This window comes from Peromyscus eremicus, chromosome 4 (genome assembly GCF_949786415.1).
Source record: "Peromyscus eremicus chromosome 4, PerEre_H2_v1, whole genome shotgun sequence".
In the NCBI taxonomy this organism is placed as follows: Eukaryota; Metazoa; Chordata; class Mammalia; order Rodentia; family Cricetidae; genus Peromyscus; species Peromyscus eremicus.
Genome location: NC_081419.1, coordinates 103,651,374 through 103,679,262, shown reverse-complemented (window position 1 = coordinate 103,679,262; position 27,889 = coordinate 103,651,374). Strand labels below are relative to the sequence as shown.

Sequence of the window (27,889 nt, the reverse complement as noted above, 5' to 3'; positions counted from 1 at the left end):
CAGAACATGAAAGATAAAACTAAAATTGTTTCCTAACTTAAGAAATTAACGGATTAACGGTGAATATATGCATAAGCTTTGCCCACATTCAATGTTCTTAAAAACAAAACAAAAACTCAAACAATACAAAGGTGCCTGTCCAGAGTGTAGCCTTCTGCTCTTCAGAAGTCTTGATGGTTTAATGTTTAAAATAATAATTATTATTATAACAAAGGAAAAAGAAAAGGGTAGCGTGGGAAACCCAAGCAAAAGCTTCACATTGTGGGAGGTCCAGCTGTCAGGAGATCGCCACCACCTGTACCCTCTGCCATCCTGTCCGAGACATGATGAGGCTGTGGGTCCCGAAGGATCGACCTGGAAGACAGAAGGTAGGCAAAAGTGGACATTGGATCAGTGGGTGAGGGTACAGGGCCAGCACCCAAACCAAACTGACCCTGAAGCTGTGTGAGCCGGGTTTTCTAAGTACTTGATGTGGAGTAAGCTGAGCCACTAACTCTTGCCATCTGTAAAGACACACTCTCATTTCTCGGGTAAGGAAACTGATGTGGTCAAGGTCACAATGACTAAGGGCGGACCCTGGAAGAGGGAACTTAGGCATGCTGGCTCCATCAGCAATCTGATCACAAATCCTCTACCTTCTTCCCACTCCAGCATCCCTGTACTCTACAGGACCTATTCCAGATAGAAGTTCCCAACAGACCCTGATGGTCTTGGTTCTATTTTGCCTTTCTTCTCCACTCTCATCCCTAACTACTGGCATAAGCCTCACAGCAACCCTTGTAAGATTTCGCTGTCCTTTACAAACGGGAAAATGGTACTCAGCATTGAGAACCTACACTAAGTTAGCCAGCAAGTTTTAAAGAGACCACATTTACCCTCTCCTCCCAGGTCAGTTGGACTCAGAAAGGTCTCCCAGAAGCAAGTGATAGGACCCATTCTGCCCACAGCATCATCTACTGGGGCTATGACTGAGTATTCTGAGACAAAAGTCTTAGTAAACATGCTCTCAGCTGGCTGTGTGCAAATTCAAGCCCTTTGTTCTTTGGTCTCATAATCTACACCTATGTCATAAGATGTTTTGAAGATTACATAAATTCAGTTATGCATGGCTTAATGATATAAGAAATGGAGAGCCGCTTGAACATGACAGTATTTATGGGACCACCATTGTATATTGTCTGCTGTTGCCTGAAACATCATTTGTGTCACTGTATTACTTAGGAGAATGCCTGGTCTTGTTGTGAGCACTGGCTGCTATTTGGGAACTATTTTGGTGCCAGGCCTCGGGAATAAGACAAGAAGCTGCCCTTCAAGGAAACCTAGCACATAAAAGCCAATAGAGATTAGTCTTGGGTCAGTTCCATATTCTGAGCCACTTAATCACATAGCTAAGTATAGCTTTGTCTTAGGCAAGGCAGGTCATCCGGGCAGCGATGTTCTACTAAAGTTTTCAAGGTGCACAGTTTCACCCTATGAGTGGCCCAAACAAGCCTTTCCCTGTATGCTTGCAACCCTTCAGTGGCTTCCTTGCTCCATGGACACACCGAGCTCATTGTCTGCAGCTTGACAAGTATGCTCTGGTCCCAGCCCAGTGTGTACCCTCTCCACTGGAGCTGTGGTCAGTACAGCCAGACGACAATGGCCCCTAAGACTCATGTATTACAGGTGGCCTAGCTCAATCACAAAAGTGACACCAGAGTGGGCCTGTCTGCCTCTGTCTCTTCCTCTAAAGTCTTCCATCTCTTTTGGGCTCTGAGTAGAATGAGTATAAAGTATAGGGCCTACAGAAGCTTCGGACATATCCAATGTGCGCATTTCCTTTGCCTGTGTCTCCAGCTAGACTCTGAATGTACCTTCAGCCATTCAGCCATCACAAGCAATTATAGGCACCACGGGAAAGGCATCTCCCACTGTTGGAGGATGGGAAGCAGCTGGGAAAGATGCTTTCAGAACGTCAGGTCTGCTGAGAGCTAGAGCCTGATGGCTCACTTCTAGAAACCTAGCTATCACCTCTAACTCTAAACATGAGAAAGAATTCACAAACAAAGATGTTCAATTATGGGAAATTACTTCCAATGTCCCAAACTAGAGACTAAATAAATGTTATAGTGAAGAATGAGAGATGGGTGGCATTTGTGCATCAGTGGGAAGCCTGTTAATGAGTCAAGTGGAATACACAAGTTACAAAGCTGTGTGGTAGAAAGCAGGAATATGGTTTATCTCTATAGCTCAGGGTGGAGGTTAAAGTCCTTAGAAGGTAACAGGTGAAAACTTGGGGTGTTTGGATGGATGAGGCCTTTGGGAGCTAATTAGGATTACATAAGTCATTTGGGTGGGATCCCATGATTAAGCTCTGATGTTCTTTTAAGAGGGAGATCCTAGGGGCTGGAGAGATGACTCAGTGGTTAAGAACATTGATTGCTCTTCCAGAGGACGTGGGTTTGAGTACCAGTACACACAAGCAACTATAATTCCAAGCAACTATAATTCCAGTTTCATAGGATCCTATGCTCTTTTCTGACCGCCATGGAAACTAGGCATGCACATGATGCACATACATACATGCAGGCAAAGCAGTCATACACATGAAATAAAATGAGTAAATCTTAAAAAAAAAAAAAAAAAAAAAGAGGGAAAGCCTACACACATACTAAAATACAGACAGACAGACACACACACACACACACACAGACTACAGACTTCTGGATACATGATGCCCTGTGTTGCCTCAAAAGACAGCCAGCAAGAAGGGCCATCCTTAGATGTGGACCTTTGGCTTAGGACCAAAACCAAGAATCACCTTTTTTCCTTACGTTTAACTATTATTAAAAAAACAAACGAGAAACAAAAACAAAACTTATACATAAAAACCAGAATGCACCAAAATTAACCAGACCCAACATCTCTACATAAAAGCATGTACTCTGCAAAGAGGTTAGGTGTAGAGTAAAGGAAGCAACTCCCAAGGAAGGAGAAATAGAATACATAGTTACGGACAGATTGGGGGAGAGGGGTGGAATGGGAGGATTAAACTGAAGGGAGGAGGGAAGGGAAGAGAGGAATACGGAAGGAAATATGGGAGGGACAACTAACACTGAGGACCACTGGAGGGGGTCATATGGAAACTGACTACTGTAGAAGCATCTTATAATATATACATATAAGAAAGAAATCTAAATGGAGTCAAACAATGGAGGAGAAATGCCCTCCCTATGTAGTTTTCTCCACCAAGCAAAACTTCCGGTGCCAGGAATGGGTTAAAGGGGCCCCATGGAAAGCCCCCAACAACTCAGGATACTGTGAAGGATACTGGTTGTTTTCTACCAGCTGATGGTACAGCCCTATTGCTGCAAACAACACTTATATATCTCCTTGAACACGGGGAAGCCAACCTGGTACCTAAGCAGAGCCTTCACCCCTATTGACAAGTGTTCATGGTACTGGAAGGTACCGTACACCCAGCTACAAATCCTGTGATCTACCATAGTAACCTGCCTGCAATCGGAACAAACACTGTGGGAATAACCAACCACTATCTGAATGGATTAAAGACCCACTCCATGAGATGGAACCCATGCCTGACACTGCTTGGGTGGCTAAGAACCTGAGACTAGAGAAGCAGGTCACAGGCCTAGAGGAAAACCAAATACCAAATTTTTCTGCTAAAGTAACAGCAATAAAATGACTCCTAACAACTTTCTGCTACGCCTATAGACTGGTGTCTTGCTCAGCCATCAGAGAAGCTTTCTCTTACAGTAGATGGGAACCACCAAAGGGACCTACAATTGGGCTGTGCACAGACAATGAGAGATCTCATTCTTTGTGGACGAGGAGGTGGAAAGATTTTAAGAGCCAGCAGACATGGATGACACCAAGGAAACAAGGCCTTCCGACACAACAGAGCTGATGCACATATGAACTCGCAGAGTGTGTTAACATGCCCAAGTCCAAGCTAGATGGGGCCAGCACTGAGAGGGGGAACCAGAGAGAGCTTCCATCCCTAACCAAGAAGCTAGCTTCAATTGGCAAAGGCTTGCCCAAGGAAACCTAGTTTTCTCCAATGGAGTTCGAGTATATAAACTACACCTAGGGGCACCCCCGCCTCCCATGCCCAGCAGTAGATGGCCAACACCAAACAAACTCAATAGTATTTTTGGAGATTTTTTTTTTTCTTTTTACCTTACTGGTCTTTTGCACATTATGGTTTCCGATTTTGTGTTTTTATGTGTTTTGTGTGTTGAGTGTCTCTCTGTATGTATGAGTTTCTCCTGATTTTTTGTTTTGGATTAAATTCTGGTTTGTTTGTTTTTTTAAATTTGTCTGTTTCCTCCTAAAGAGAGAAAGAAAAAATGAGTGGAGTTCAGTGGGTGAAGAGGTGGGGAGGATCTGGAAGAAGCTGGGAAAGGGGAGACCATGATCAGAATATATTAAATGGGAAAAAAATGTTTTCAATTAAAAATCAAAAACAAACAAAACCAGCATGCACCAAAATCAACCAGACCCGAAGTCTACACATAAGGAACATGAACTCTGGAGAAAAAACTCAGATCTCTGAGACCTACTGCTTCACTGGATGCTTCTGCTCCCCTACTAGTAACAGGATTAAAGATTCCCCCAAAGGTCCGCTTGAGGACTTCTTCCCAGTTTTGAACTTGGCTTCTCATACTCCCTGATGACCTGGCAGCCATTCCAGCCTCAGGCGGCTTTTCCCTGTTGCTTTCTGCCTGTGTTTTTAGTAGATGAGCAGATGAAACATAAGACAGACAGGCACTCTTTTCCAGGGAAGCCACAGCACATGCTTACAGGAGGATGGAGGAGGCACTTTTTACTGCCTCAACAAGAACAGTAAAGACGATCTAGTTTGGAGTCAGAGCAGCCAGCCCATTACTAATGCTTGTTAGACGATGACATTAGAGCCTTGGTGGGCTCTGGCCAGCCTCCACCTCCTAGTCACAATCATGACCCTTGCCTCCCTCCCTTCCCGCTTTTTGGAAATGCAGACAGCGCGATTTACACTTTGAGGTCTGTTGTGAGGAGTGGGAACTCCAGTAAACTGCCAGCAGTCCATCTGGTTCACTCATACTCACCCATTCACTACTCGGCTGGCAGAGTGGACACTCCAACTGCCATACTGTCCAATGGTCATTTTGGCTGAGGGCATCAGACCTAGAACTTAACTTTTTTTGTTTTATTGAAACAGGATCTCATTCTGGCTTAGACTCAGGTTGGTCTCTAAGTCAAGGCAATCTGCCCACCTTAGCCTCCCTGAGTGCTGGGATTACAAGCATGACTAGCCTGGAGTTCACTTCTCAAGGCTTAATTCAGGACTATCTTCTATCTTCCATCCGGGGTGAGAGAATGAACAGTGGTGGACAGCAGCCCTGAGCTCTGTTCAGAGGGCATAAATCTGCCATAATGGTCCCAAAGACAAGCCTCTCGCCTCAGCCTCTCAAGTACTTACTAGGACTACAGGCATCTGCTACCATGTCCAGCGTCCCAACAGTCGTTTTGTGAGAGCAAACTTACAACTTGGTCTCTCTCTAGTGAGCCTTCTCTTGGGGTGACAGCCTCCTTGTCTTAGGCTTTAGCACCCACTCTTCAGCTTCTTTCCTCATCTGGCTGTCACCTAGCCTTCCAGGTCCCCCTCCGGACCTCCTCCCACAAGGCATGTCCAAAGAACAGTCTTCGCAAGGCCTCTGCTTTGTGGTGAGCGGCCAGGCCCGACAGCCTCTACTCCTCACGCTGCCGGCCTCAACCTCACTATCTATCACTAGACTAGTCTGCTGAGTCTCTCAGGGCTATCACATACCACGTGGTGCTGCAGGCTACAATGAGCTAGCTCATAGACTGAATGACTGACAGAAACTCTCAAATTAGTATGCACGGCAACATAAAACTAACTTATGAACTCCTCAGATACATCCAACAGGACAGCATTTTAAGGGAAAAATATGGTTGTAAGAACTTCTGTGACTAAGCTCCTAGCCTACCGCCCAGTACTTACACACACCCACAGCGAGCATGAGCAGCCAGTACATGGAGGAAGAAAGTTCATTCACACCTATGGAGGTTGGGCCACTTCTCCACACTCTGACATCTGGTGAGGGACAGAGCTGGGACTGTGCCCGCCCCTGACGCCTGGGCTACTTTGGAACCAAGCTGAATCATTCCTCAGCTCTCTCACCATCAGAGCTGGCCAGGAGAAATGACGCATATGGAGACCATGAATTTTTCTGACATTTAGAAAGTCTCCTGGTTATAGAAAGAGGCTCCCGGCTCTACCTTTTCTTCCCAACTTCTCAGCAGGAGAAATTCCCTCCAAGGGAAAGCAGATTCCACACAATGCTCATGTTGAGAGGGCTCCTGAAACCCAGGTGTGACAAAGCCAAGAGACAGTTGGCTCCAGACTGTCCCTGGAGTTACATCACCCATAGTACATGGCTCATGTCAAGAGCAGAGTTAGAACCTGGCAACTATCTATCTATACGATGGCAAGTAAATAAATAGTAATTAGGTTTTTTAAGTGGCTTTACTCCTCGAAGGTGGCAAGCAGCTCAGGAGGTAATAATGGAGTTCTGGCAGTGCTAGAGGACTCAGACTCCACACTCCTAATTCACAATGTCAGAAGGGGTGGCTGTGGACAGACAGCAGCTCTCAAAGGAAACAAGCAGTATCCACTAGGACCCAGGAGGCTCACACTCCCGTCTTCTACATCCCACGCACCCACTTCGTGCAGAGGAATCTGCCCTCATGGCTTCTCTGAAAGGCACGATACCTCTGGGCTGTAAGAGCACAGGCAAGTCTTAAGCAGATTCCCAGGTGGAGGCCTCGCCAGACGCAGCAGGAAGAACTCCATCTCTACATGGTGGAAGAGGAGAGGAGGCCTAGCTGCGGGTACTGCAGATTTTTCCTTTAGAGACTTCACTTGTTCCCCAAGTGCTCAATGAAGAAGAACTTGACAACAGAGAAGGGATTGTTAATCCAACGCTCTTCTACTCTCAGGAATGCAGCATGGGGTCTAAATCCCTGAAAGGCCTCAAATTCTCACAGTGTACGTCATCTACAGTTTTCTGGTAGACTATCTCACCACTCAGATTCTGAGATGCATCCATGACACAATGTCCAGTGAAAGCCAGGAGCCTGACTTAAGCAGGCAAAAACTAACCAGAGGGAGCCTATGAATGCCAAGAGGAACTGCCCAGGGCTCTGGAGGTAGGCACAGCTAAACAGTGTGTGTGGCTGAGATGGCAGGGTAGCAGGTCAATGAGAAAGGGCGAGCAGCCCCACCTCAGTATACCACAGCCTTGGCTTTTCTCTGCAGTCTTCAAACAGAACCTGGGACCCTTCTTAATGGGCACACCACCATGGAGAGACATGGGCTCTATCTCCTTTCACCTGAAGCTGGAGCCACAGCTAACACACCCATAAGAAACACATTTCTGAAGCACCGCTGCCAGGCCCAATGGCCGTCAGGGGAACTCGGTGAGAGAAAGGACAGGAGCAGAATTTAAAGCCAGGGTGGCATGCTGTTGAAAACACAGCAGCAGCTTTTCCTGTTCTCTGACAGAAAGCTCCGAGGGGCAGTGAGTGAGCGGATGGCAACTGCACTCAGGAAGCTCTTGTACCTGGAGACCTGCTCATAAGAACGCAGCGGTCACTTCACCGCATTACTGACAATGCTACTTCAAGCCATCTGACTGCTTAAAGTGTGCTGCCGAAATTAATAGTATTAAAAAGTTCACCAAATGGACACCAAGAAGAATCCCTGGCCAAGATGGAAGAGTCTAGATTTAAAAGGCTCCATGGTGACCTGATAGGCAGAGCTGCCCGCTGAGTCATCCTGAATGTGCTGGAAAACTTGGACCCATTGAGATCTCTGATCTGACCTTGACTAAGTCAATAGGTCTTGGGGCTGGGGCTGGGGCTGGGGCTGGGGCTGGGGCTTTTCCTTGGGCACTTTAGCTAGTGAGCAGGTCCTGGATGAAGTAAGATGGAAAGAGACAGGTTTTGTTCCTAGAAACAGCTCTGATAAAATCAGCATTAGGTAGGTAGATACCATGACAAATACCCTGCCTCAAGCTTTTGAGGGGAGGGGCTGGAATAAAAGCTGCCAATTGCCTCAGTTAGGCCCACAGAACCAGGTTCAACTGAGCTGCTATGATTAGCAGAGAAAAGGCTCCAGGGAAAAGTCAGGGATCCTGGGACTTCCCCAAAGGACACTTTCCCACCAGGAGGAAGTCATCTAAGTCCTTGTTACTAAAGGCGAGGTCCCTCTTCCATGTGGTGACAGGACAATTTGTGGTTATAAAGGAAAGCCTCAAGGCCAGAATGGTACAGGCAAAAAGATTGCATGGTCTTCTGGTCCAGCTCAAAGCTGAGCATGCCAAGGGAAATCCTTGGGGGTCTTTCTAAGGAGTCTGTGGCTTTCTCAGGGGAAAGAAGGGCTCCTCTATACATAAGGGAGAGAGAAGAAAATGATACTCATGGTCAGCTTATGAAGGTTTGGCAAAAAGAAAATACCACGATTTTGGTAAAATGTGGCATTGCCACTGCTGAATTCTTTGCTTGCTGAACTCAGTGGAGACCACTGTGAGCACCATCCTGCATTTCACACAGGGAAACAGCCCAGAGAAAAGAGGAGCTGCCCAGAGCCACTGACACAGTAAGTGGAGTGTGGCTTAAATGAAGATGCCATAGCGAGTCCCTCAATGTCACTACTGTGGAAGCTTCGCTATGGTCAGGGAACTGCGTAGTTCATGCTCTCTACAGAGGCACCTGCCAGGTGTGCTTCTGTAGCTCCCTCCCAGGTCTGACCCACCCTTCTAAAGCCTACAGGCACTGTTCCACCCACTCTCCAGCCCCACCTTCTTTGCAAGATCAAGTTCATCTTCGGCTGACGAAGCCCCCAGCAGCAGCTCAGAGATAGCTGACCTTTGCATGAGGCAGCCCAGGTTAAGCTCTTCTCACATATTCCTGTGCTGACAATGCTCACTTTGAGTTCTGCTCAGGCTGCCCTTCTCCAAGTGCATCTAGACATGGGAGTCCCAAACATTGCTGTTACTTATCTCAACAAGACTCTTTTCTCTGAGCTGCTACTGGCCTTAAGACGCCCTGGACCCCCCAGGGTTGCCTACATGGCCTCTTTGGGGCTCAATGGAGGAGGGCCTGGGCTGGGGCTCCAGCCCTTGAGCTAGTGCTTGTCACTCACATAGCTAAATCACTTCCTCTCTGGGAAGGAAGTGAGAACATGGAGAAGGGGCAGCAATATCAACGGCACAGGATTTAACAAGATAAACAGCACTGAGTACTGAGTCTGGCAAGCTCAGCAAGTTGAGGAAGTAGGGTTCCCTTTCACATCCCACTTATGCTTCCCAATGATGACGACGAAGCCAGCTTGTCCCAGGCCTGCATATGCTCACATGTGCAAAGAGAAAGGACCTAGGGGTTCCTGGGTTCTACTGCCAAGACCTGCCTTTCCTTTGTTTTTTTTTTTTTTTTTTTTTTTTTTTTTTAAGATTTATTTATTTATTATGTATACAGTGTTCTGTCTGCACATATCCCTGCAGGCCAGAAGAGGGCACCAGATCTCATTACAGATGGTTGTGAGCCACCATATGGTTGCTGGGAATTGAACTCAGGACCTCTGGAAGAACAGCCAGTGCTCTTAACCGCTGAGCCATCTCTCCAGCCCCCTGCCTTTCCTTTGTACCACGGATCGTTCAAACCAAGGTGTGAAAGGGTACTGAAAGACAGAAGCCTCTTCTCCACCAGCCAGAGGTCCAGTTAAGGCTATGGAGGCACCCCTAAGCTTTTGATAATTGTCCTCAGGTCCTAAAGACAGCTGAGAGGACTGTGACAGTGGCTTGAAGCTCTCTAGCTGATCAATCAGAATTATAATCTAGTTAGTAGGAAACTCCTTGCTATGGCTGTCTTCAGTTCTTGCCACTGCTAAATTAGGAATCACCTTCCAACACAGCCCCACTCACCCAAGGTCAAAGAATGGGGTTGCAGAAGACTTCCGTTAGTCTTCCTGCAGCATCAACCCCCAGCTCTACGAGCAGGTGGGCAAGTGGAGTTCTGGTTTTCTGTAATGGAGATGGAGCTGTGTGTTCTCCAAAAGCTTTTTATACCACAGTAGAATGAACCTAGGCCCTGAGATGGTCCAGAGAGGGAGGAGGACGTCTGGACTGTGTCAGTGGTGACAGCCGTACTTCACGTTAGGTACTTGGCTTAAACCCCAGAACAAGTTTCATAAAGGTAAAAAGTCACCCTGTTGTTGTCTGGGTGTGGTATTTTCACACCCATTTCTGCTGCCCCATGCAAACTGAGAGTTCCTTCCAAACATTCACCAGATCCAAACAGGCAATCTGGTTACTAACAACAAATGAGTGCTTACTTGGGACTTCCAGTTTTCTTTATGTCTGGTACAAGGGGCTGGGTCCCGCTGGCAGTGTCTGAGCAATCTGCCAAGATCTCAGCATACTCCTACTCCACGCCTGAGATTTGTCCTAGACTCCAGCCTTCTAGAAGGGCATGTCTTTGGCATGTCCAAAAAAAAAAAAAAAAAAAAAAAAAAAAAGGGAGAAAAGGAAAAGCAAAGGGGTGCTGTATCTGCTGTATCTGTCTGGTTGCTAAGGGTGTACCTTTCCCAGAGAATGGACAGAGATACAGAATCAACCAGCTGCCTCACATCGTTTTGGTAATTTTACTCACTGGACAACATGATAAACACTAAAATCCAACATGATATAGCCAGTCTGTTTCCCTCATCACTGCTATAGCACCAGGCTTCTGAATTCAGAAAACAAACTAAAAAATCCAGCCATCATTCACAAGACTCCTTCCCCAGCATCAAATCAAGATTTGTTTTGTAGCTGGAAAACAAGCATTTCTATCTTCCTTACTATGCCTTACGGGGTACCTGGGTGGCTCTAATACATTCTTCTCAAGTCCCTAGACATCATTTTCTTTAACAAAGAAACAAAATACAGAATTCTTTCTGACCTGTTTATGTTGCAGGCTGAGTTACAGCTTTCCCCTGGTACCTCTTACTGAAAGTGAAATTCCGTTAAAGTTGGGAAATTCACTGCAGTGTTTTATAGTATTGATTTATTTTAAACTTGCTTGGCATTTTTAAGACCTGCCATGCCTCTGAGCCCTAGAAATGCTGAAAGGGATCTCTATTTCCTCTGATTCGGAGTATCATGAGGTATCAGGTGAATGAAGAGAGGCAGGTAACTTATCTGCTCTTCCCACTTTGTCAAGACAAATCTTAGGTGCTCTCCTCAGGCCTGAATCCATGCATCAGCACTTGGGAATCCCACCCTTCCTCTCACAACAGAGTAGTCCTGAGTGAACAAGGCCTCCTCCGCACATACCCAGTGATCTCCTCGCAGCTCAACTATGATAAGATATTCCCAAACTCCCTCAAGAACCAGCCCTAAATATTTCTCCACAAAGGCTTCCCTGCTCTCCAGAGCCATCATCTGTAACTAAACTGCAAGCTCTCAGGAGACAACGCTGACTTCCAAATGACCAATGTCACCAATGGGTACCTGCTTGCCAGGTTCTAAGATGGCTCCCCTACCAAACCTGACTTGGCCCCAGAATTTTCCAACACAGGGTCCCAGGCAGCCCCACCCACGAGAGCAGACAAAATGATGGCATCCAAAGCTTTAGTCAGGATCTGAGAAAGTTGGGAGGATCTGCAACTGCAAATTATGGCAACATTCCTCTTCTGCTTTGGGTCCTCATCTACCTGAAATTTCTGGCTGACTTTTGGGAACAGGCTTCAGCCAGGACTCTTCTTTTCTCAAGCTGCTGCTGCTGCACTACTTAAATGAGAACACCCCTTGGTTATGGGGTGTCTCTATCCGAGCCTGCCTCCCCTGCCAAAGGGCAGTGTCAGAGTAACCCAAAGAAATCTGGACACAGGCAGACATCACCCAACACAATGGCTGTCGTCCTGCTGTGGTATGCACCGCCAAGAGAAGAGGAGCTGTGTCTGTGGAGGACACCCACAGGAACTATGTATGCAGGCCTATGAGGGCAGAGCTTTCTGGAAGGGAACTCATGGCCTGCTTTCAAAGCATGAACCACACAAATGTGGTTTTCAAGAGACTGCAGAAGGCAGACTGGAAGGGATGGAAGCTCTGACCACATACACATTGTATCAAACTCTGATTCTTCATGCACTGCTGCTCTCTGGTACAGAATGAGGACAAACACATAACTAGACAGATGATGTAGAACAGTAAGTATATAACAACATGAAGTCCATGAATAAGTTAACTCAGGGATAGAGATGAAGAGGAGCAAGGGCCACTGGCCCCAACTTACAGGCCTCCCAAAGCAGGCTTCTTTGATAACACGAAGTTATTCTTTGGTCAGTGGGAGTGTCTTCATGTCCCTAGGGTCCCAAGAGATGAGAGTCGGAAGAAAGCTAAACCTTTAGGCAGCTTTGCTGGCAGCTGGATGATTATCAGAGTCCCTCAGATTTACCCAAGGGATGCGATCTCTGCTGGGTGGCATCAAGGATGCCAGAGAGAGCTGAGAGTATGAGCAGCAACTGGGCCTTGCTACCAACAGCCCTAGGGCAGGCCTGTTCCTTCCAGATGTTTGCATATCCATCCAGCTTGCAGGAACAGAGGACCCCTGGGTGGGTACACAACCCATTACAGAACTGACAAGTCAGCTTCCTAAAGTCTGAGAGCAGGAGCCATCAAGAGGTGGCAACAAGGATGCCCCAGGAAGCTGCCTGGACCTGATAACCAGCTTTCCCCATTTGTGAAGGAAAACTCCATCCAAAACACCTAGAAAGATAAGGCCCTAAGGAGATGTGTGTGTACTGGTCCCTAAGCCAAAGTCATCACAGTCAAAGGCAAGTTCTATTTCCTGGGACAAGAAAGAACCAAATATGGCATCTTCCCCCAAAGTTCTCTCTTGGCACAGCTCTGTGAAGTGCTAGTGAGACCCGGTTAAGATACAGCACTGACCCCTGCTCTAGAGACAGGGACTCAAAAGAAGTTAAGACAGAAAAGACAAGTTCTAAGTCTGCCTGAACCACCCTCCCAAAATTGTGAATCCATAGATCCCCTGTAGCCAAGAGATCATTCTACTAAATGCCTCATTCATATTATGGATGCAATAATCTACTTCAGGCCACAGAGTAGCAAGTTCCTCCTCCTGCCCCCACCCCACAGGCTGTGTGCGTGTGTCCCTGTCCAATTCAATGCTCCAGAGACTAAGGCTAAAATCAGCTTCTGGGACAGAAATCAAAGGCCTTGGCCCTTTAGCAGCCACACCTTTCCTTGAGGCCTGGCTTGGACCAGGATATTAAATCTCATAGAAGAAACTACCTCCCATGGGAAACCTACTAAGTTCTCTTACTCTTGCCTGTACTTCAGAATACTTAGAGCTAGACAGCCAAAGTCAGGCTGGACCATGCTAAATTATTCACCGGATTCAATTATGACTATCTCTTAAGACTTGAGTTAAAATCTAGAGTCCACACCTTATTAGATCTATGACCTTCAACAACAACAAAAACCAGGTTTAGTTCTTTGATGTTAAGCAACTACCAAGACCTCATATGGAGTGAAGAATATTTTCTATGACCTCATCCCTCCACAGATACCTCAGGTCATATCAACATCTGATTTCCTTCCAAATGTGTCACCCAAGAGCTTGGCTTCAAACACCCTAATAATAGAAATCTGTGTATTGGACCACAAGCTTGGGTATTAATACAAGGCCCTCGTATCACAACACCCTCTCTGGGAAAGCATGGGTTATATGGCACCAGAAACATCAGTTTGGCTGGCTTCCTGCTTGGGATAAGGCTGTGGCTGATAGGATTCACTAAAATTCCTCTCTTCTAAAAGTGACAAACAAGAAAAGATAGGCCTTATTGAGTACTTGTGAAATACAGATATGCCTTTCTAGAACAATCAACAGGACAAGCTGGCTTTGTTTAAAGGCAAATCACCCAATGTTCTTAGAGAAGAAAGCTACTAAGCACGTGCCTCCACCTCGGCTAAGCACACACCTAAAGCCTAACTGAAACAATTAGTTTGAGGCACTTCTACAACCCCTATAAAATATGCATGGTTAATTCCATTTTGTGAGTAATAAAACCAAGGCCCAAAGTGGTGAAATACTCTGCCTGCTGATCACATAGCCAATAAACCACAGAAATAAGACTCAATCCCTACACTGTTTATAGCCCATTATCTCTCCATACGAATTCTACCTTTCCAGCCCCAAGTGCAATTTCTCCCTCTTCTCATTGTTACAAAACAGCAACAATAACTACTCATTCAGTACTTACCTAAATGTTATTCAATTGAGTTTTTCATGTTGGTATTAGGACCAGGTATGCTCAAATTCCCCAGCCATGACAAGTCTAACAGAAAGGTACCTAGAAGTCAGGGAATTTAAGCTCTGCCCCTTCATTTGGGACAATCTTCAAAGGAATCCCTGTCTCTGTAGGGTTCTGACTACCACACGGTTCTCGGATCCTCTTCACAGCAAATTCCTCAGAAAGAGTCGTCCGTATTACTGCTTCTCAACCCGCCATCTAGTTTGGGAATTTAGGAAGCTCTACTTTTCCTAACGACAATAGGACACATTTGAATTTCCCTTTCCATTCTCCCTTAGAATACAATGGAGTTTTCCAGAACTTACAAGATGAGTTGTCTGTACCATGTTATAATGCAGAACCAATGAGATGATTAAGGTAAGAATTAAACAGACTTGCAAAAACAATGCTAGTTACCTTTAGTTTTTGAAGAGAGTTATTTTTTCATAAAATATAATTAAGACAATATTTAACTGGTATATTGTAATTAACCCAATCATTCATCTGAAGAGAGCACTAAAAAATGTTTCTTGGGGCTGGAGAGCTCAGTAGTTAAGTGGCTTGCTGCTCTTCCCAAGGACCTGAGTTTGGGTCCTAGGACCTAGGTCAGGTGGCTCACATAGCTTCAAGGGCCCAGCACCTTCTTCTGGATTACAAAATGCTTAACTAATCCACTCGATGATTCCTTGTTTTCTTTTCGTACATACATCCTCCTCTCCTAGCTCACTATTTATTTTTCAGATCAGTATAATACTTGTTCCCCCACTCCAAAGTCTTCAAGATGCCTTCCCTCAACTATTAGCATGTGCTCAGAGGGCACTGTGTGTGTGTGTGTGGGGGGGCACCCTGATCTTGTCTGTCTAAAAGACCCTACCTACATACAACACTTAGCCTTTCCTAACAGAAGATCTGTGTTCACAGCCTCTTTTCACAATGAAATAGAAACTTTGAAAGTGCAAAGTTTTGGTTTTGCCCACTATTGTATCATTTATGTTTAAAACGGTATCTAGCAAAATGTTTCCCAATAATACTGAAATTAGTCTGGCAATGGGAAGGGAAACTAGGTCGAAGGCCCTTTCTAATCTCGCCTCTGACTCTCTAGCTGGGCAGCTCCAGCTCATCTGACCACGTCCTGACGCCTGAGGCTGCAGTCACTCTACAAAGTGCTCTGCTGGGACAGGGCGAAACAGGCCAGGCAAATGAGTCGTCACAACAACAAACGGAACCGACCAAAGAGCTTGGGACATGCACCCCAAAACAAGTCCCTAACCTTTCCCCCTCCTCTCAAGGGCACTTATTTCTTTTAGATGAAGTCGCTTCTCTTTAGCCATAACTTTGCCCTGGAAATCAGCACAAATCTCATGTGCTGATCCAAATAAGGGCCCAGATCTCAGTTAATTGAGACAATCCCATAATCCTATCCTAAATCCAGGTCCTCTTCCCAGTGACAACCTTTCTCTTATACAAGGAAAATCTGAATCCTAAGAGGTCTTTTTGAAATGCAGAGGCGAAGATGGAAATGGAAAGCCACAGTAGAAATACAATTAAAGCACTAGCCAGCCCACTCCACGGAGAACAAGACAGGTGCAGGCTGCTCAGCTCGGTACAAGTCATCTCCTGCAGAGGCACGGAGCTACAGAGAAGCCAGGCCCCGTGCCTGCTGGCCCATCGCTGTGACCATGAAACCAGCACTACCCCACCACTGCATCTCAAGACATCAGCAAACTCTAAGTACAGCTTATTTCTACCTGTCATCTCAGTAATCCAGGAAAAGGGGGCAGGTGAATTCAGGTAAGCTATACATGCCCTTAATTTAATGGGAAATGGAATAAATGACTTAACAGTATGTGTAATATCTAGCATATATGGTGGCCAATTTCCAATATCCTGTCTTGTCCACACCTCAGACTAACTCAGATCTAGTCTTAACTGTTCTGGGTAGAAAAATCAAACATCTCTGGATACTGTGTCCCTGTGTTCCAGCTGGTCCCTGTCCTCTCTATATTATCTATATTCCACACTAAACCAAATTGGTCTATTCTCTCCAAGTCCTCCAGCATCAGGTTTCATGTGGATAGAACTGGATACATGATCAGCAAAAACACAGTTTGGACAAAGTTCCTTCTCTGAAAACTGTATTCCTTTCAGCACCATTTTACAGGGAGAATTTATTACTTGATAATAAGAAAAGGTGTTTCTAAAAATCTTGGGAGATTCCACCTTATATAATTTCCTCTTAAAGATTTCACTTCTCATTTTGTACTTAAATAATCTGACCTATCTCCACTCACCAAGACTTAGGGGCCAGTCTGCATCAACAAGACTTTACTTCTTCCTGGCCCTGCATTTTCTCTGCAACTCCAGAGTCCAACCCAGTACAGGACACACAGCCAGCCCAGCGAGTGTGTATGCACAATAACAAGAAAGCACTCACCTAGTTTAAAAACACCCAAGACGTTCAGCCCTGGAGTTTAAGCAGCACATGTGACCTGGTCCATTCGGGTTTCAAGTTCAAAAGCATCAGGTCGGTCCTGTGGGTTAGCAGCTAACATGTCTTTCAAGAGCTGCTTCACCCCCTCAGACATGGAAGTCCTACGTTTCTGGGGGATATGCAACTCCATCTTTGGGTTTTCTAGCAGCGCCTCACCAACAGGGACGATCTCAGTCCCTTGTTTAATGTAGGTCCCCAGGAGCTCCTTCTTGGTTTCAGAGTCAATAAAAGTAATTCTTTCTATCATTGCCCAGATGATAATGCCCAGGGCAAAGATGTCCGCCTTGGCTGTATAGTGTCCCTCCCAGACTTCGGGAGCCATGTAGAAGTCTGAGCCACAAGCTGAGGACAGCCAGTATTTATTCACATTCACATTTTTGTTATCTTGATTGCCCTCTTTGCCTCGAGGTGCCAGCCCTGCACAGACCTTGCTCAGTCCAAAGTCTGCCACCTTGAGGATGGGGGTGCCAGACCGCTCTGTGATGAGGATGTTGTCTGGCTTTAGGTCCCTGTGCACGATGTGGTTTTTGTGCAGGAAGGCAATGGCGCTTGTAAGCTGTAGCATGAAGCTTTTGTTGGTGGCGGGGTCTGGTCTCCGGGACAGGACATACTGATTGAGGTCTCCACCTTCACAGTACTCCATGACAAACCAGAGATAGCAGGGCTCCTCAGCATAGCCCAGGATCCTTTCTCCTAAACCAAAGGACAGGAGAGAGCTTGAGTGGACAGTCACATCACTAGATCAAAGAGAGACGACGGTGATAAAGGACTGTGCCAAGAGTACCTACACAACTGGCACCAAGCAAATGCTATGCACACAGTCCACTTCTACCCATAGAGAACAAGTCAAGGTATGGCAAAGGCATTAGGGCCTGGTGTCAAGCACCTAGGGTTTGAATTTAAGAACCTAAGCTTACTGCCATCTAGTTGGCTTGGAGGCCATTTTGTTTATTTATATTTTTTGAACTGGTGTACAAGTCTATCCATTCTTTGTAGGGCTGCTGGAATGATGAGCATAAAAAGCATACAAAAAAGCTTTGTAAAGTGTGTGTTGTTTCTGCTATTCCCATTTAGTTACTGGCCCAGCTTCCACAACTGACTTCTAATACAGGCACATGTTCTTTGCTCTCCTCTTTCCTGATGGGCTTAAGCAGTCTTATGAACATAAACACAATGGCATTACAATTTTATTTCAGATGTACACTCCAATCCATGCTAGTTCACCACATGCCTAGTCCAAGAGAGGTCTGCTTCATGCCTCTGGCTCTATGAAGCTTGGTAGCACAGGTCTCTGACAGCAATTATCGTAAGTGGAATGTTGGCAATAAGGTCACCTTCTATGGTGGATCAGCACACATGCAACAACTCCAGACAGAGATGAAAAAGACGATGGGCACCGGGACAAGTGGACCAGGAAGGTTTAGATAAATGGGAGACAGAGGTAGGAAAACTTCCATGTCAATCAAAGCAACTGATGAAACACCAAGTCCCTATGGGAGAGCTATTGGGTGATAAATGCCCTATCAGCTAAGTCCAAGAAGGCAGATGTCTTATTTTGAGAAATAGAAAGATAGATACTGTGTGTGTAGACTCACACCTTTTATCCCAGCACTTGGGAGGCAGAAGCAGGCAGCTCTCTAGGAGTCTGAAGCCAGCCTGGCCTACATAGGAAGTTCCAGGACAGCCAAGAGACCTTGTCTCAAAACAAAACAAAAAAGGAGGAAGGAAGAAACACAGACTACAGACTGACTGGCCATTTGTTAAGTGAGTCAAGACCTGAAAACTGGTCCCTTGGCTCAGAGTATGCTATGTCCCAAAAGACAAGGCTAACACTTCCTCAGCCTCTGGAAGGAGGTTCTTTTTCCTAGCTATTTACCACAGTATCATACTACAGTGATTCAATAAGCCAGGAGTCTCTGCTTCCCCAATGGCCCTAAATTACTAAGGTACAAATAAAGTCTACCAAAGCCAGAGATAGGAGGAGATATGGCAAAAGTTTTTGGTTTTAACCACAATCTGACAGACCTCACTTCCCTTATAATTGTACAGTTTGTTTGTTTATATTAGTCACAATCAAAGTTAACACTGACAGAACCAGTTCAGGGCATATGGCTTCTTTTTACGATCAGTGTTGCACTGTTCTCTCAACCCCACTCCCTGCTCTATAATTCTCTTTTGGTCACTAGCAAGCAGGCTGAGTCTACCTAAAAAAAAAACACACACACACACACACACACACACACACACACACACAAAAACCAGAAAAATGAAGCCACAACCTGAAGCCCAAACCCATCTAGATGGTAAGAGACAGAAAAGGGACAGCAAGAACTGTTCCCTGACAGTACAGCCAGGGAAGAAAGTCATCAAATTCCTTCTGTAAAGACGACATCAGATAGCAACTAAACTTCTAATAGCAGACATGGGTAGGGAAATTATTATTTTATACACAAAACTGGTAACTATGGTAACTAAGGGGAATAAAAGAAAACAAGTTGGCCAAAGGAACTATAACACAGATCTAGGTTGTAAGAATCCAAGGAAAGGAGCCAGGCAGTGGTGTCACATGCCTTTAGTCCCAGGACTCGGGAGGCAGAGGCAGGTGGATCTCTGTGAGTTCGAGGACAGCCTGGTCTACACAGTGAGTTCCAGGACAAAAGAAAGAATTCAGGAAAGAAAAGTTAGGTAAAAAGTGCCCTAAGCTAGTCTACGGGTGGGGCAGATAGAGCCTGAAGATGCTAGAGGAGCTCTCTGACAGAAATGCTGAGCAGAAGCAGCCTTCTCAGAACCTGTGCAACATCACTGACCAAACCACATGGAAAAACTGCGGGATTACTTCTCCGAGCAGGCAAGGGTCTGGGCCTCCTTCAGGAGAAGCATGCTTTCCTGGAGCATCTTTTCATGCAGGAGTCCCAGCTGCCCACCCAGAACACAGAAGAGACCTATCCAGTCCTTCCTTCAAGCAGACTACCTGCCTGGGCCTCTGCTAACTCATGACCAAGACCAAGGGAGAAGACACAAACAATGTCTGGTACTGAGTGAATTTCTATGGAGAAGCAAGTCAAAATGAAGGAAACGGGATGAACACAGACCAGGAAATAGAGTCTGAATGACTGCAGACCCCAACTTTACCCTCTAGTCTAATGTACAGCTCATTGGCACAAATGGAAGTTAACCAGAACCTTGGGAAAATCCCTGAACTCTGAGCTTCAGAATTCTTACCCATCAAATTTGAGAATTTAACATTACCCGGCAAGGTTCCAGTGAATTAAGTCACAGGTGTGCAACAAATTTTGCAGATCATAAGATACTTTTGGAGAATTATCTACTGACCATCACTAACATCCTCATTACAACCCAAGCCCAGGTCCCTCAAAAATCAATGGGAAGGGGGGGGGGGTTGTTATGCAACTGCAAAAGCCAGAAGAGGGCATCATCATATCCCCTGGAGCTGGAGTTACAGGCAGCTGTAAGCCACCTACTGTGGATGTTGGGAACCGAACTAAAGTCCTCTGGAAGATCCTCTTAACCTCTGCACCATCTCTCCAGACCCTGATGTTTTTGTTCGTTTGTTTTGTTTTGTTTTTTGTTTTTAAGACAGAGTCTTGATATGTAGCCTAGGCTATCCCCAGGACTGGAGTTACAGGTATGCCACCACACTCAGCTTGGAAATCCTTGAGTTCTCAGTACTATAATATCACCTATAGAATATGTTACATGTTAGGCAAAATAGGAACTTTAGAACCAAAAAGAAAGGTAGATTGCTCCATTGACAACATCACATTTCTTGGGCTGTGATAGCTGAAGCTGACTTTCTAGCTAGACCAGAGAGGTTAAGTTGTGCAAGGGCATCATATCTTAGACAATGGATGACCAAGTTCCCTCTGAAGGCTGGGAGGTGGGGAAGACAGATGAGCAGCTAAGAAGTCATCAGGAGACTATAAACTGGGTGAGGACAGTCATGGGAAGGGAGCTGGAAAGGGACAGGGGAAAGATTTGAAGGCTTACATAAGAATTTAGTAACTAATCTCCTGTGACAATCAAAGAATTCAAAGCATTCTCTCCAACTGTCTCTGCTCCAAACTGCAATCCTGACAACTACACCCTTAATCCTAATAATTATACCCTATTTTCAGGTGAGAAGACTGAGGCTCAAAAGATTAACTATTTGTCTGTAGTCTTGAAGCTAATTGGGGGCAAGATTCAGAAGTCCTCACTCAAAGCTCTATTGTTTCATCGTGCTAACAGCAATTTCACACTTGAATATTCTATTTTCCTTGTTACACAAGCTCCTTACATGCTGGCTCTTGCATACACCAAGCAACTTAAGCTTCATCAAGTCCCTAGTATTGGATTATCCAACTACAGAAAATACAGATTCCTTTTTATGGTACAGGATTTTGATTGACTTAAATGTGCTTTGTGAGAGCTACTCATCAGGATGCAGCTAAATAAGGATCGAGAATCTGAGTCACTCAGGAGGATTCCTAGCCCTAAGGATAGGACTGAAGAGCAAATTCAAGGTGAACTGATACTCTATGAGGGAAGTGAAGCTCTCCCTGAGAGTTTACCCTAGAAAAAAAAGCCTTACCCAATGCAACCCCAATTAATCAATGTTCTCAATTAAGACAGGGTGGCTTCTATCTCCTGGGGCTGGTTCGTAAAATCCCTACACATAGAAGGAAAACAGGCAGTAGCAAGAGAAAAGTCTGTACAATTGCCCCAAGGCATCCAAGAACAGGTCAGAAAGCAGGTGCAGTGTCTTTGGCTGCTGAGATACTCGGAAGGCCCCAACAGAAAGCCGTGCAATAAGCACGGATAACACTGAATTCAACAAACAGCAGTCTGTATTAGTGTGTATTAATACATTAGTACTAAATCCTGCCGGTAAAGTATAATTACACACATTTCACAACCAAAACAACAACAAAACACAATTCTGAACTTGAAGCCGTGTTCTCCAGCATACCCCCTTAGCAGTTATTCAGCTATTTTACACTATACAACTTCATGCACTTTACTAGTTTTGGATACATCACCTGCAAAAAAGACACTCACAGTATCCATTTCAAGAGATGCTCAGGACGGCTGAATGAGCTATGGTACAAGCCTTTACAACAGCATTTGACACTTATCAGCAAAGTTTTGTTTCCGAGACAGGGTCTCACTCTCAGCCCAAACTGACTTAGGACTCACTCTGTAGTCCTGGCTGACCTTGAACTCAAAGCAATCTTCCTAGCTCATCCTCCAAGTGCTGGGTTTACAGATGAGAGCCACCACAACTGGCTTCATCCAGCAAATTTTAGTAAAATTGGGAATAAAACCTTTGGACCCTAAATCCATTGTCCTATTGTATCCCATTAATTGTGAAAGTCCCCCATGCCACTTCTATCTATGCCAAAACAGCCAAAGACCATCCAATTCTGTCTACCTGGAGGGTCTCTACATTCCAAGGTCAAGCCACAGAAGCAGAGAATTCAGAGTTGCTTTGCTGAAGCCTGGGCAAAAGAGGACTACCTTGCTCAGAGCCCCTTAGGCTGGTTTCCTTAGGCACTCAGGAAGTTTGCAGTTAATTCATTTCCAGACTAGGTCCCCTACACTAGGTCCCATGTCAGTTACTTCTGTCCCTGCTTTGCTAGGCCACTAACGAAACTCTCAACAAGACCCTGTTTATTAGGATGCCACCACTTGTGACCTTGCAGCGTAATCTCTAAGGCGTACAGGTCTTATAAAGGGAAGCCTGCAAAGCCTCTTACACAGCAACCTGGTTTACAGCAGCATTGGTATGCGGCAAAGACTGCTGTGCACATGCCTGGGTCAAACCCATCTTGAGAACCAAAGAATTTTGAGTAGACATCAGAGCTTATCAAATAACAAGTAAGCTGGCCTCCCAGCTCTTCTAAATTTCCATTTTTATGAGAATTAGTGCAGAATTTTTATGTGTTTAGGGTACATGGGGTCAATCTTTACCTGCTTGTCAGAAGGATTTAGACTGGGACAACAACTTTGAGTGTGAAAAGGAGTAAGGCTTGCTTGCTATTTTCTAAGTGGCAATGACCTTAAGCTTTGTTTTAAGAACACGCAGGACAGGGGTTTCTAGGGATGGAAAACTAGGTAATAAAAGCAACTGTTGAAGCCTTAATTCCCCTTTTCACTGAAGGACTTCAAAGCGGAAGACACAATTGCTAACCTATCAATCACATTTATAGAGCTGGTAATCATTTTTTAAAGCCCTAGAGCTAGTTAGTGTTGCGCCATCATTTCATTTTAGACAAGTCCTGTCCTCCTCTCAGAGCACCTATTTCTTTCTTTGTGAAACAGGCTAAGGGCTAGGGAGAGAACACCACTGGGACAGGGCTTACCCAGCATGCACGAAGCCCTAGGTTTAATCCTCAACAGCACATAAAAGGTATGATGGTGCATGCCTTTAGCCCTAGTATTGAAGGCAGAGAATCCTTAGTTCAAAGTCATCTTTGGACATAGTAAATTCGAGGCCTGCCTGAGCTACATGGAATCCTATCCCCCATAATGTGTTCTCCCACAAAAGGCCCAAAGAGGTGTAAGATATTCTGGCCACACTGTACTTGTAGGTAGGACTTATTTGGTCCATCTCAGAAAGATTTAATGCACAGACGCTAAAAGAGTGGGATATGACCAAGAACACAGTTTTTCTTTCTAATTTTTAAAAATTTATTGTGGATACTTATTTGTACATCAAGTTATTTCTGTAAACTGTAAAACTGTTTTCTGTGTATTCACTAGAAGCTGAGGTAAGAGGGGGAAATAACTAGTCTATTGTTCTAATACTCTGCCACTTAAAACCTGGGCACTAGCCTTTCAAGATCACTTTTTCTGCTAACTCTTCGTTCTTTTTCTCTTAATTCTCTCTACAACACTCTCTAAAAAGCCTTGGTTAATGAGCTAACCCTGATCTCTATTTATGCATTCAAACTTTTCAAATATCCATAAAGGCTATAAAATGTGTTTTGTTTTCTTGTTTCCCTTCCAGTGCTACCAGAGGTATGCAGTTAAAAAAGTATGTTTGAAAGATGCCATTTTGGGCTATCTCAAAAAAATTCTAAATTACAAGAAACAGGGCAAAGAATGGTCACAAAGAACTTCTGGGTTTAAGGAAAGTTATCCCTGGCTATCTAGTACTCTCTTCAGCTCTGATATCACTGGACAACATGCTAAAAACCCAGGGCCATAGGACAGATACTTCCAGTGTCAGCAAGCAGGATCTGGCCAGGTGCTATTTTCTTTGCTAAGTTGACCTATGACATGTAAGCTTGACTGTCATTTTCGTAAGTAGAGACAATGTATATTAGGACCCCAGATTGAAACAAATAATAGTGAGTATCAGCCCAAAGGAAAAAAACGAATTTCTCTAGTTTTAGTTCACAAAGGGAGGTTGGAAAAACTAGTACTGCTTTCAACCTACTCTTCTGACCACACAGGAAATGTGTTCCATAGTCAAAGTCTGGGAAACTTCAGTAAGCACCCCAATCTCTAAGAGGATGAAGATGGAAGAAATTCAGAAAGTAGTCTGAACTTAAAGTGGCAGTGAATTCCTTATGGAATATTACTGACATCCCCAGCAAGCACAACCACCTCATGACAGAGATACCCCATCTTAAAGACACTCTCCTCATGGGTTTTCAACTTGTCCAATGTCATGTATCAGTTCAGAACAAGCCAGGACTGCATGCATGTAAGCCCCAAACTCCAGGGTATTGAAATATGAAAACACCAACCATTCATTAAGTATGTTTCATTCATTTGTACACCATCGAGAAACTGATGTAGAAAAGGGCTAAGAAAATAAGTGGTAAGAACGCAGGCAAGGTAGAAACCGCACCCTAAGAAGTCTTTAAGAAAGAAAAAGCATCCACCCTCCTGGAAATGAAGGCCTTTTCAGAATGGACAAGCAGTATGGGAAAGGGTCCCTGGAGAAATAGATCACACCATCTAATCCATTGTCAAGTTACTTCAAAACTCTACAAGGGGTTCTCCTGGGGTCTTACAGCAAAATCTGACAGATGCTCCAAAAAGATTTTAGGAAATCACCCTATCTAGTCCCACCCATTCTTATAAGTTCAACCTTAGGTAGGGAAGGCAGTATTACATCTGCGAAGATCTCCGAGTACAGACAAGTCTGGGTTCAAAACATTTCTGCTTCAAGGACACAAGAACTTGAAGCCAGGAGTCTCGCCCCTTCAAGCTGATTAACCTTAATCAAGTTGTGCTTGTTCCCCTCTAAGCCGTAGTTTCTCTATTTATAGAACGGAGATAGAATTTACTTTCACAGATATTAACTACAATTGTTTAGAGCTCAGATTATAGCTGGGATTCGGATTAGTCTTTTTTCCCATGGACTCTTTGGCCATAGGAAGCCTCAGACTTATCTAGTCCACTGCCTCTCACCTTCTGTAGTTCACCCGGGAATGCAAGCCCCTTTGGCCTCCAGAAGCCCCATTTTCTACAAAACCACTTCTCAGTCATCCCTAGAGGTTATGAAAACTACTGAGATTGTAAATTGGCAGGAAAAGATGTAACGTGTGTTTTGTTATCCGAAGCTCTTGGCCCACCTGTGGGGGTTATTACTCTGTGAGTTATTAACCTGCATGCCTCCGGGACTAAGTGAGAACCAACTGAATGACTGTCTGCCCTGGGGTGAAGGGTTGCAGTTCTCAGAGGAAACCACACCTGGAAGCAAGAGTTTGGGAATGGAGCTGGAAGACATCAGGAAACTAAAAGCCAGGAGAGCATGGGTGGGTGGGTGGGTCCACTAAGTTTTTTCCTCAATGTTTTGAAGAGAAAAGGCATGAGGGGGCTCTGCAGTTCGTCGATAACTTTTGAATCCTACTCTTCATCTATCTTTAAAAGGCTAGACTTGTAATTATGGCTCACACCTACTGAGTGAATACTTAGAGGGATCATGGCTGGCACTTAGTGAGCTTGTTACAGAATGCCAGGTAATGTTTGGGGAACAGACTCATTTTTGCAGCATTCAGGGAAGAGAAGGTCCCAAAGCCTGGGCAAGGGCCTGAGTGAGCCAGAGACAGGCTGAGCGGTACTGAGAACAAGGGGGTCCAGGAGAGGGCAGGGCAGCCTGCAGTAGTCTACCTTTGAGTGAAGTCTCCACCAGGCGCAGGTACAGCTGTGAGTTCTTGTTGCCGTGACTCATGCGCTGGGCCAACCCGTTGCGCTGCAGGACGCACTCCTCAAACTGCACGATATTCTGGTGACGGCGCTTGAGGCTGGTCAGGGCCCAGAATTCAGCTAGCGCCAATTCCACGTTCTCGGGGGCGTCGCAGCGGATCTTCTTGACTGCCACCCTGGCCCCACTGCGCCCAGCCACAGCCTCATAAACCACGCCGTAGCTGCCGCGCCCGATCTCTGCCAACAGGCTGTAGCGCGGCCGAGCAGGGCTACCGCCGCCGCCGCCGCCGCCCTCTGGCCGCCGCCGGGCCAGGAAGGCCTCGCCCGGGGCCTCGGCCAAAGCGGGATCCATGGCCTGGGCCGCCGGCCTCAGCTTCGCGCAGATCACCCGCTGCACTGGGCTTCGCCTTTTCCGCTCCGGGCTTTTTGTCCCTCTGCGGGCTCCGTTCTCTTGCCCCGTTTCCATGGCTGCGGGAGGCGGGGGGAGCAGCAACGGCGCCGCCCGGGCCCCCCCTGCCTCATCCCTCCGTCTAGCCCCGAGATGCGGAGGAGCGGTACCTTGGATTGTGATCTGAGGGCGAAAGAATCAATTAAAACCACTAGGCCGAGAAGGGCAGACCAGGAGCTGAAAGTGTCCAGCGTCCCACCTCCGCCGCCCGCCGCGGCCCCTTTAAGAGGGAGCCACCGCGTCGGATTGAACGGGGGAGGGGAAAGGAAAGCGGGAAAGACGGAACCACCGGGAAGTACAGAGGGAGGACCGGAAACCCAACACAAACCGTCCCCTTTCTCCATTGATTTATCCGTCAAGAGTAGGGGAAAAAAGGCAGTAGGGACCTTCACCACCTAAGACAACCGTCTTCAGAGGCGGTTTGGCCGGCTCAAACTTTCCTGCTGCTTAACCCGCTCCCAACAGCCCCTCCCCGCGTCCTGCCCGGACTTCTCCCGGTGTAAACAGTCCTTTGAATTAAACCCTACCGAGCCCAGCGGGTCGACCCAAGCCCCTGGGGACAGCGGGTGGAGACGGGCAAAAAGTTGGGCTTCCGAGAACAAACCGAGACCCCCACGGCCCTCCCCGAGTGCTGTGGGGTGTGGGTCTCCCGCTTCGGCCTCTCCTCCTCCACTCGCTCTTACCTGCCCGGCGCTGTTCCACTTCCGGGCGGACCGGTTCCCCCCTGGAGCCCGCGCCGGAGGATGGTCCGTTCCGAGCCGAGGTTGTCTGCCGAGCCGAGTAGGGCGCGAGGCGGTGACCCGGGCGAGACGTGCAGCCGGTCGCGGCGCTGCTCCTGCAGTGACAGCAACGCTCCCGGGGGAGGCCTGGGCTTCCAGATCCCCGTGGCTGTCCTCGAGTTCGCGCCAGCTGAGCACTTTACGTAACCTCTTTATGTAAGCTGCACCTCCCGCCGCTGCTCTGGTCAGTGGAGATTCCTGGTGGCCCATCCCCCAGGAGGCCAGCCCAGGGCCGTGCCGCCTCTGTACAACCGAGATCGACCCAGCAGCCGCGACAGTCCGGAACCAATCACCAGCAAGAACACCCAGCCAACAAAAAGAGCGCGCCAAAATCCCGCGACTTGTACAGAGGGCCCTCGCGAGTCGTCTGCGCTCTGCAAACCCCTCTCCGCGTCTGACCTGCATAGTAGCTCCACGCCGGCACTTTATGCTGATTGGGTGAATGGCTTAGGTTTGATTGATTCACAGCTCAGGCCTGGGTTAGAATGCTGATCCTCACGCCCACTAATGACCCCAGTGATCTCAGCCGCACGTAATCCTCAATATCCTTCTCTGCCAAACAGGGTGGTCCTCACTCCCGAGGTTGCAAAGAACCAAATGAAATACGATGGCTGACTAATTGAGTGCCCCGATATAAGCTGCTTTGGGGT

The 27,889-nt window shown here is 46.3% G+C and overlaps 1 protein-coding gene across 3 annotated transcripts; it reads right to left on the bottom strand.

Moving 5' to 3' along the window:
- Positions 1 to 132: 132 nt before the first annotated feature.
- Positions 133 to 27,464, bottom strand: Stk35 (serine/threonine kinase 35). Of its 3 annotated transcripts, none has more exons than XM_059261407.1 (4): positions 27,144 to 27,464; positions 25,977 to 26,583; positions 16,794 to 17,543; positions 133 to 354 (listed from the first exon to the last, which is right to left on the bottom strand). In XM_059261407.1, exons 1-3 carry the CDS (start codon positions 27,447 to 27,449, stop codon positions 16,831 to 16,833), a joined length of 1,626 nt encoding a protein of 541 aa, XP_059117390.1. In that variant the 5' UTR covers positions 27,450 to 27,464; the 3' UTR covers positions 133 to 354; positions 16,794 to 16,830. The 3 variants fall into 3 exon arrangements, with proteins under 3 accessions (XP_059117390.1, XP_059117391.1, XP_059117392.1); XM_059261408.1 differs by lacking the exon at positions 27,144 to 27,464 and adding an exon at positions 26,988 to 27,137; XM_059261409.1 differs by lacking the exon at positions 16,794 to 17,543.
- Between the last annotated feature and the right edge of the window lie 425 nt (positions 27,465 to 27,889).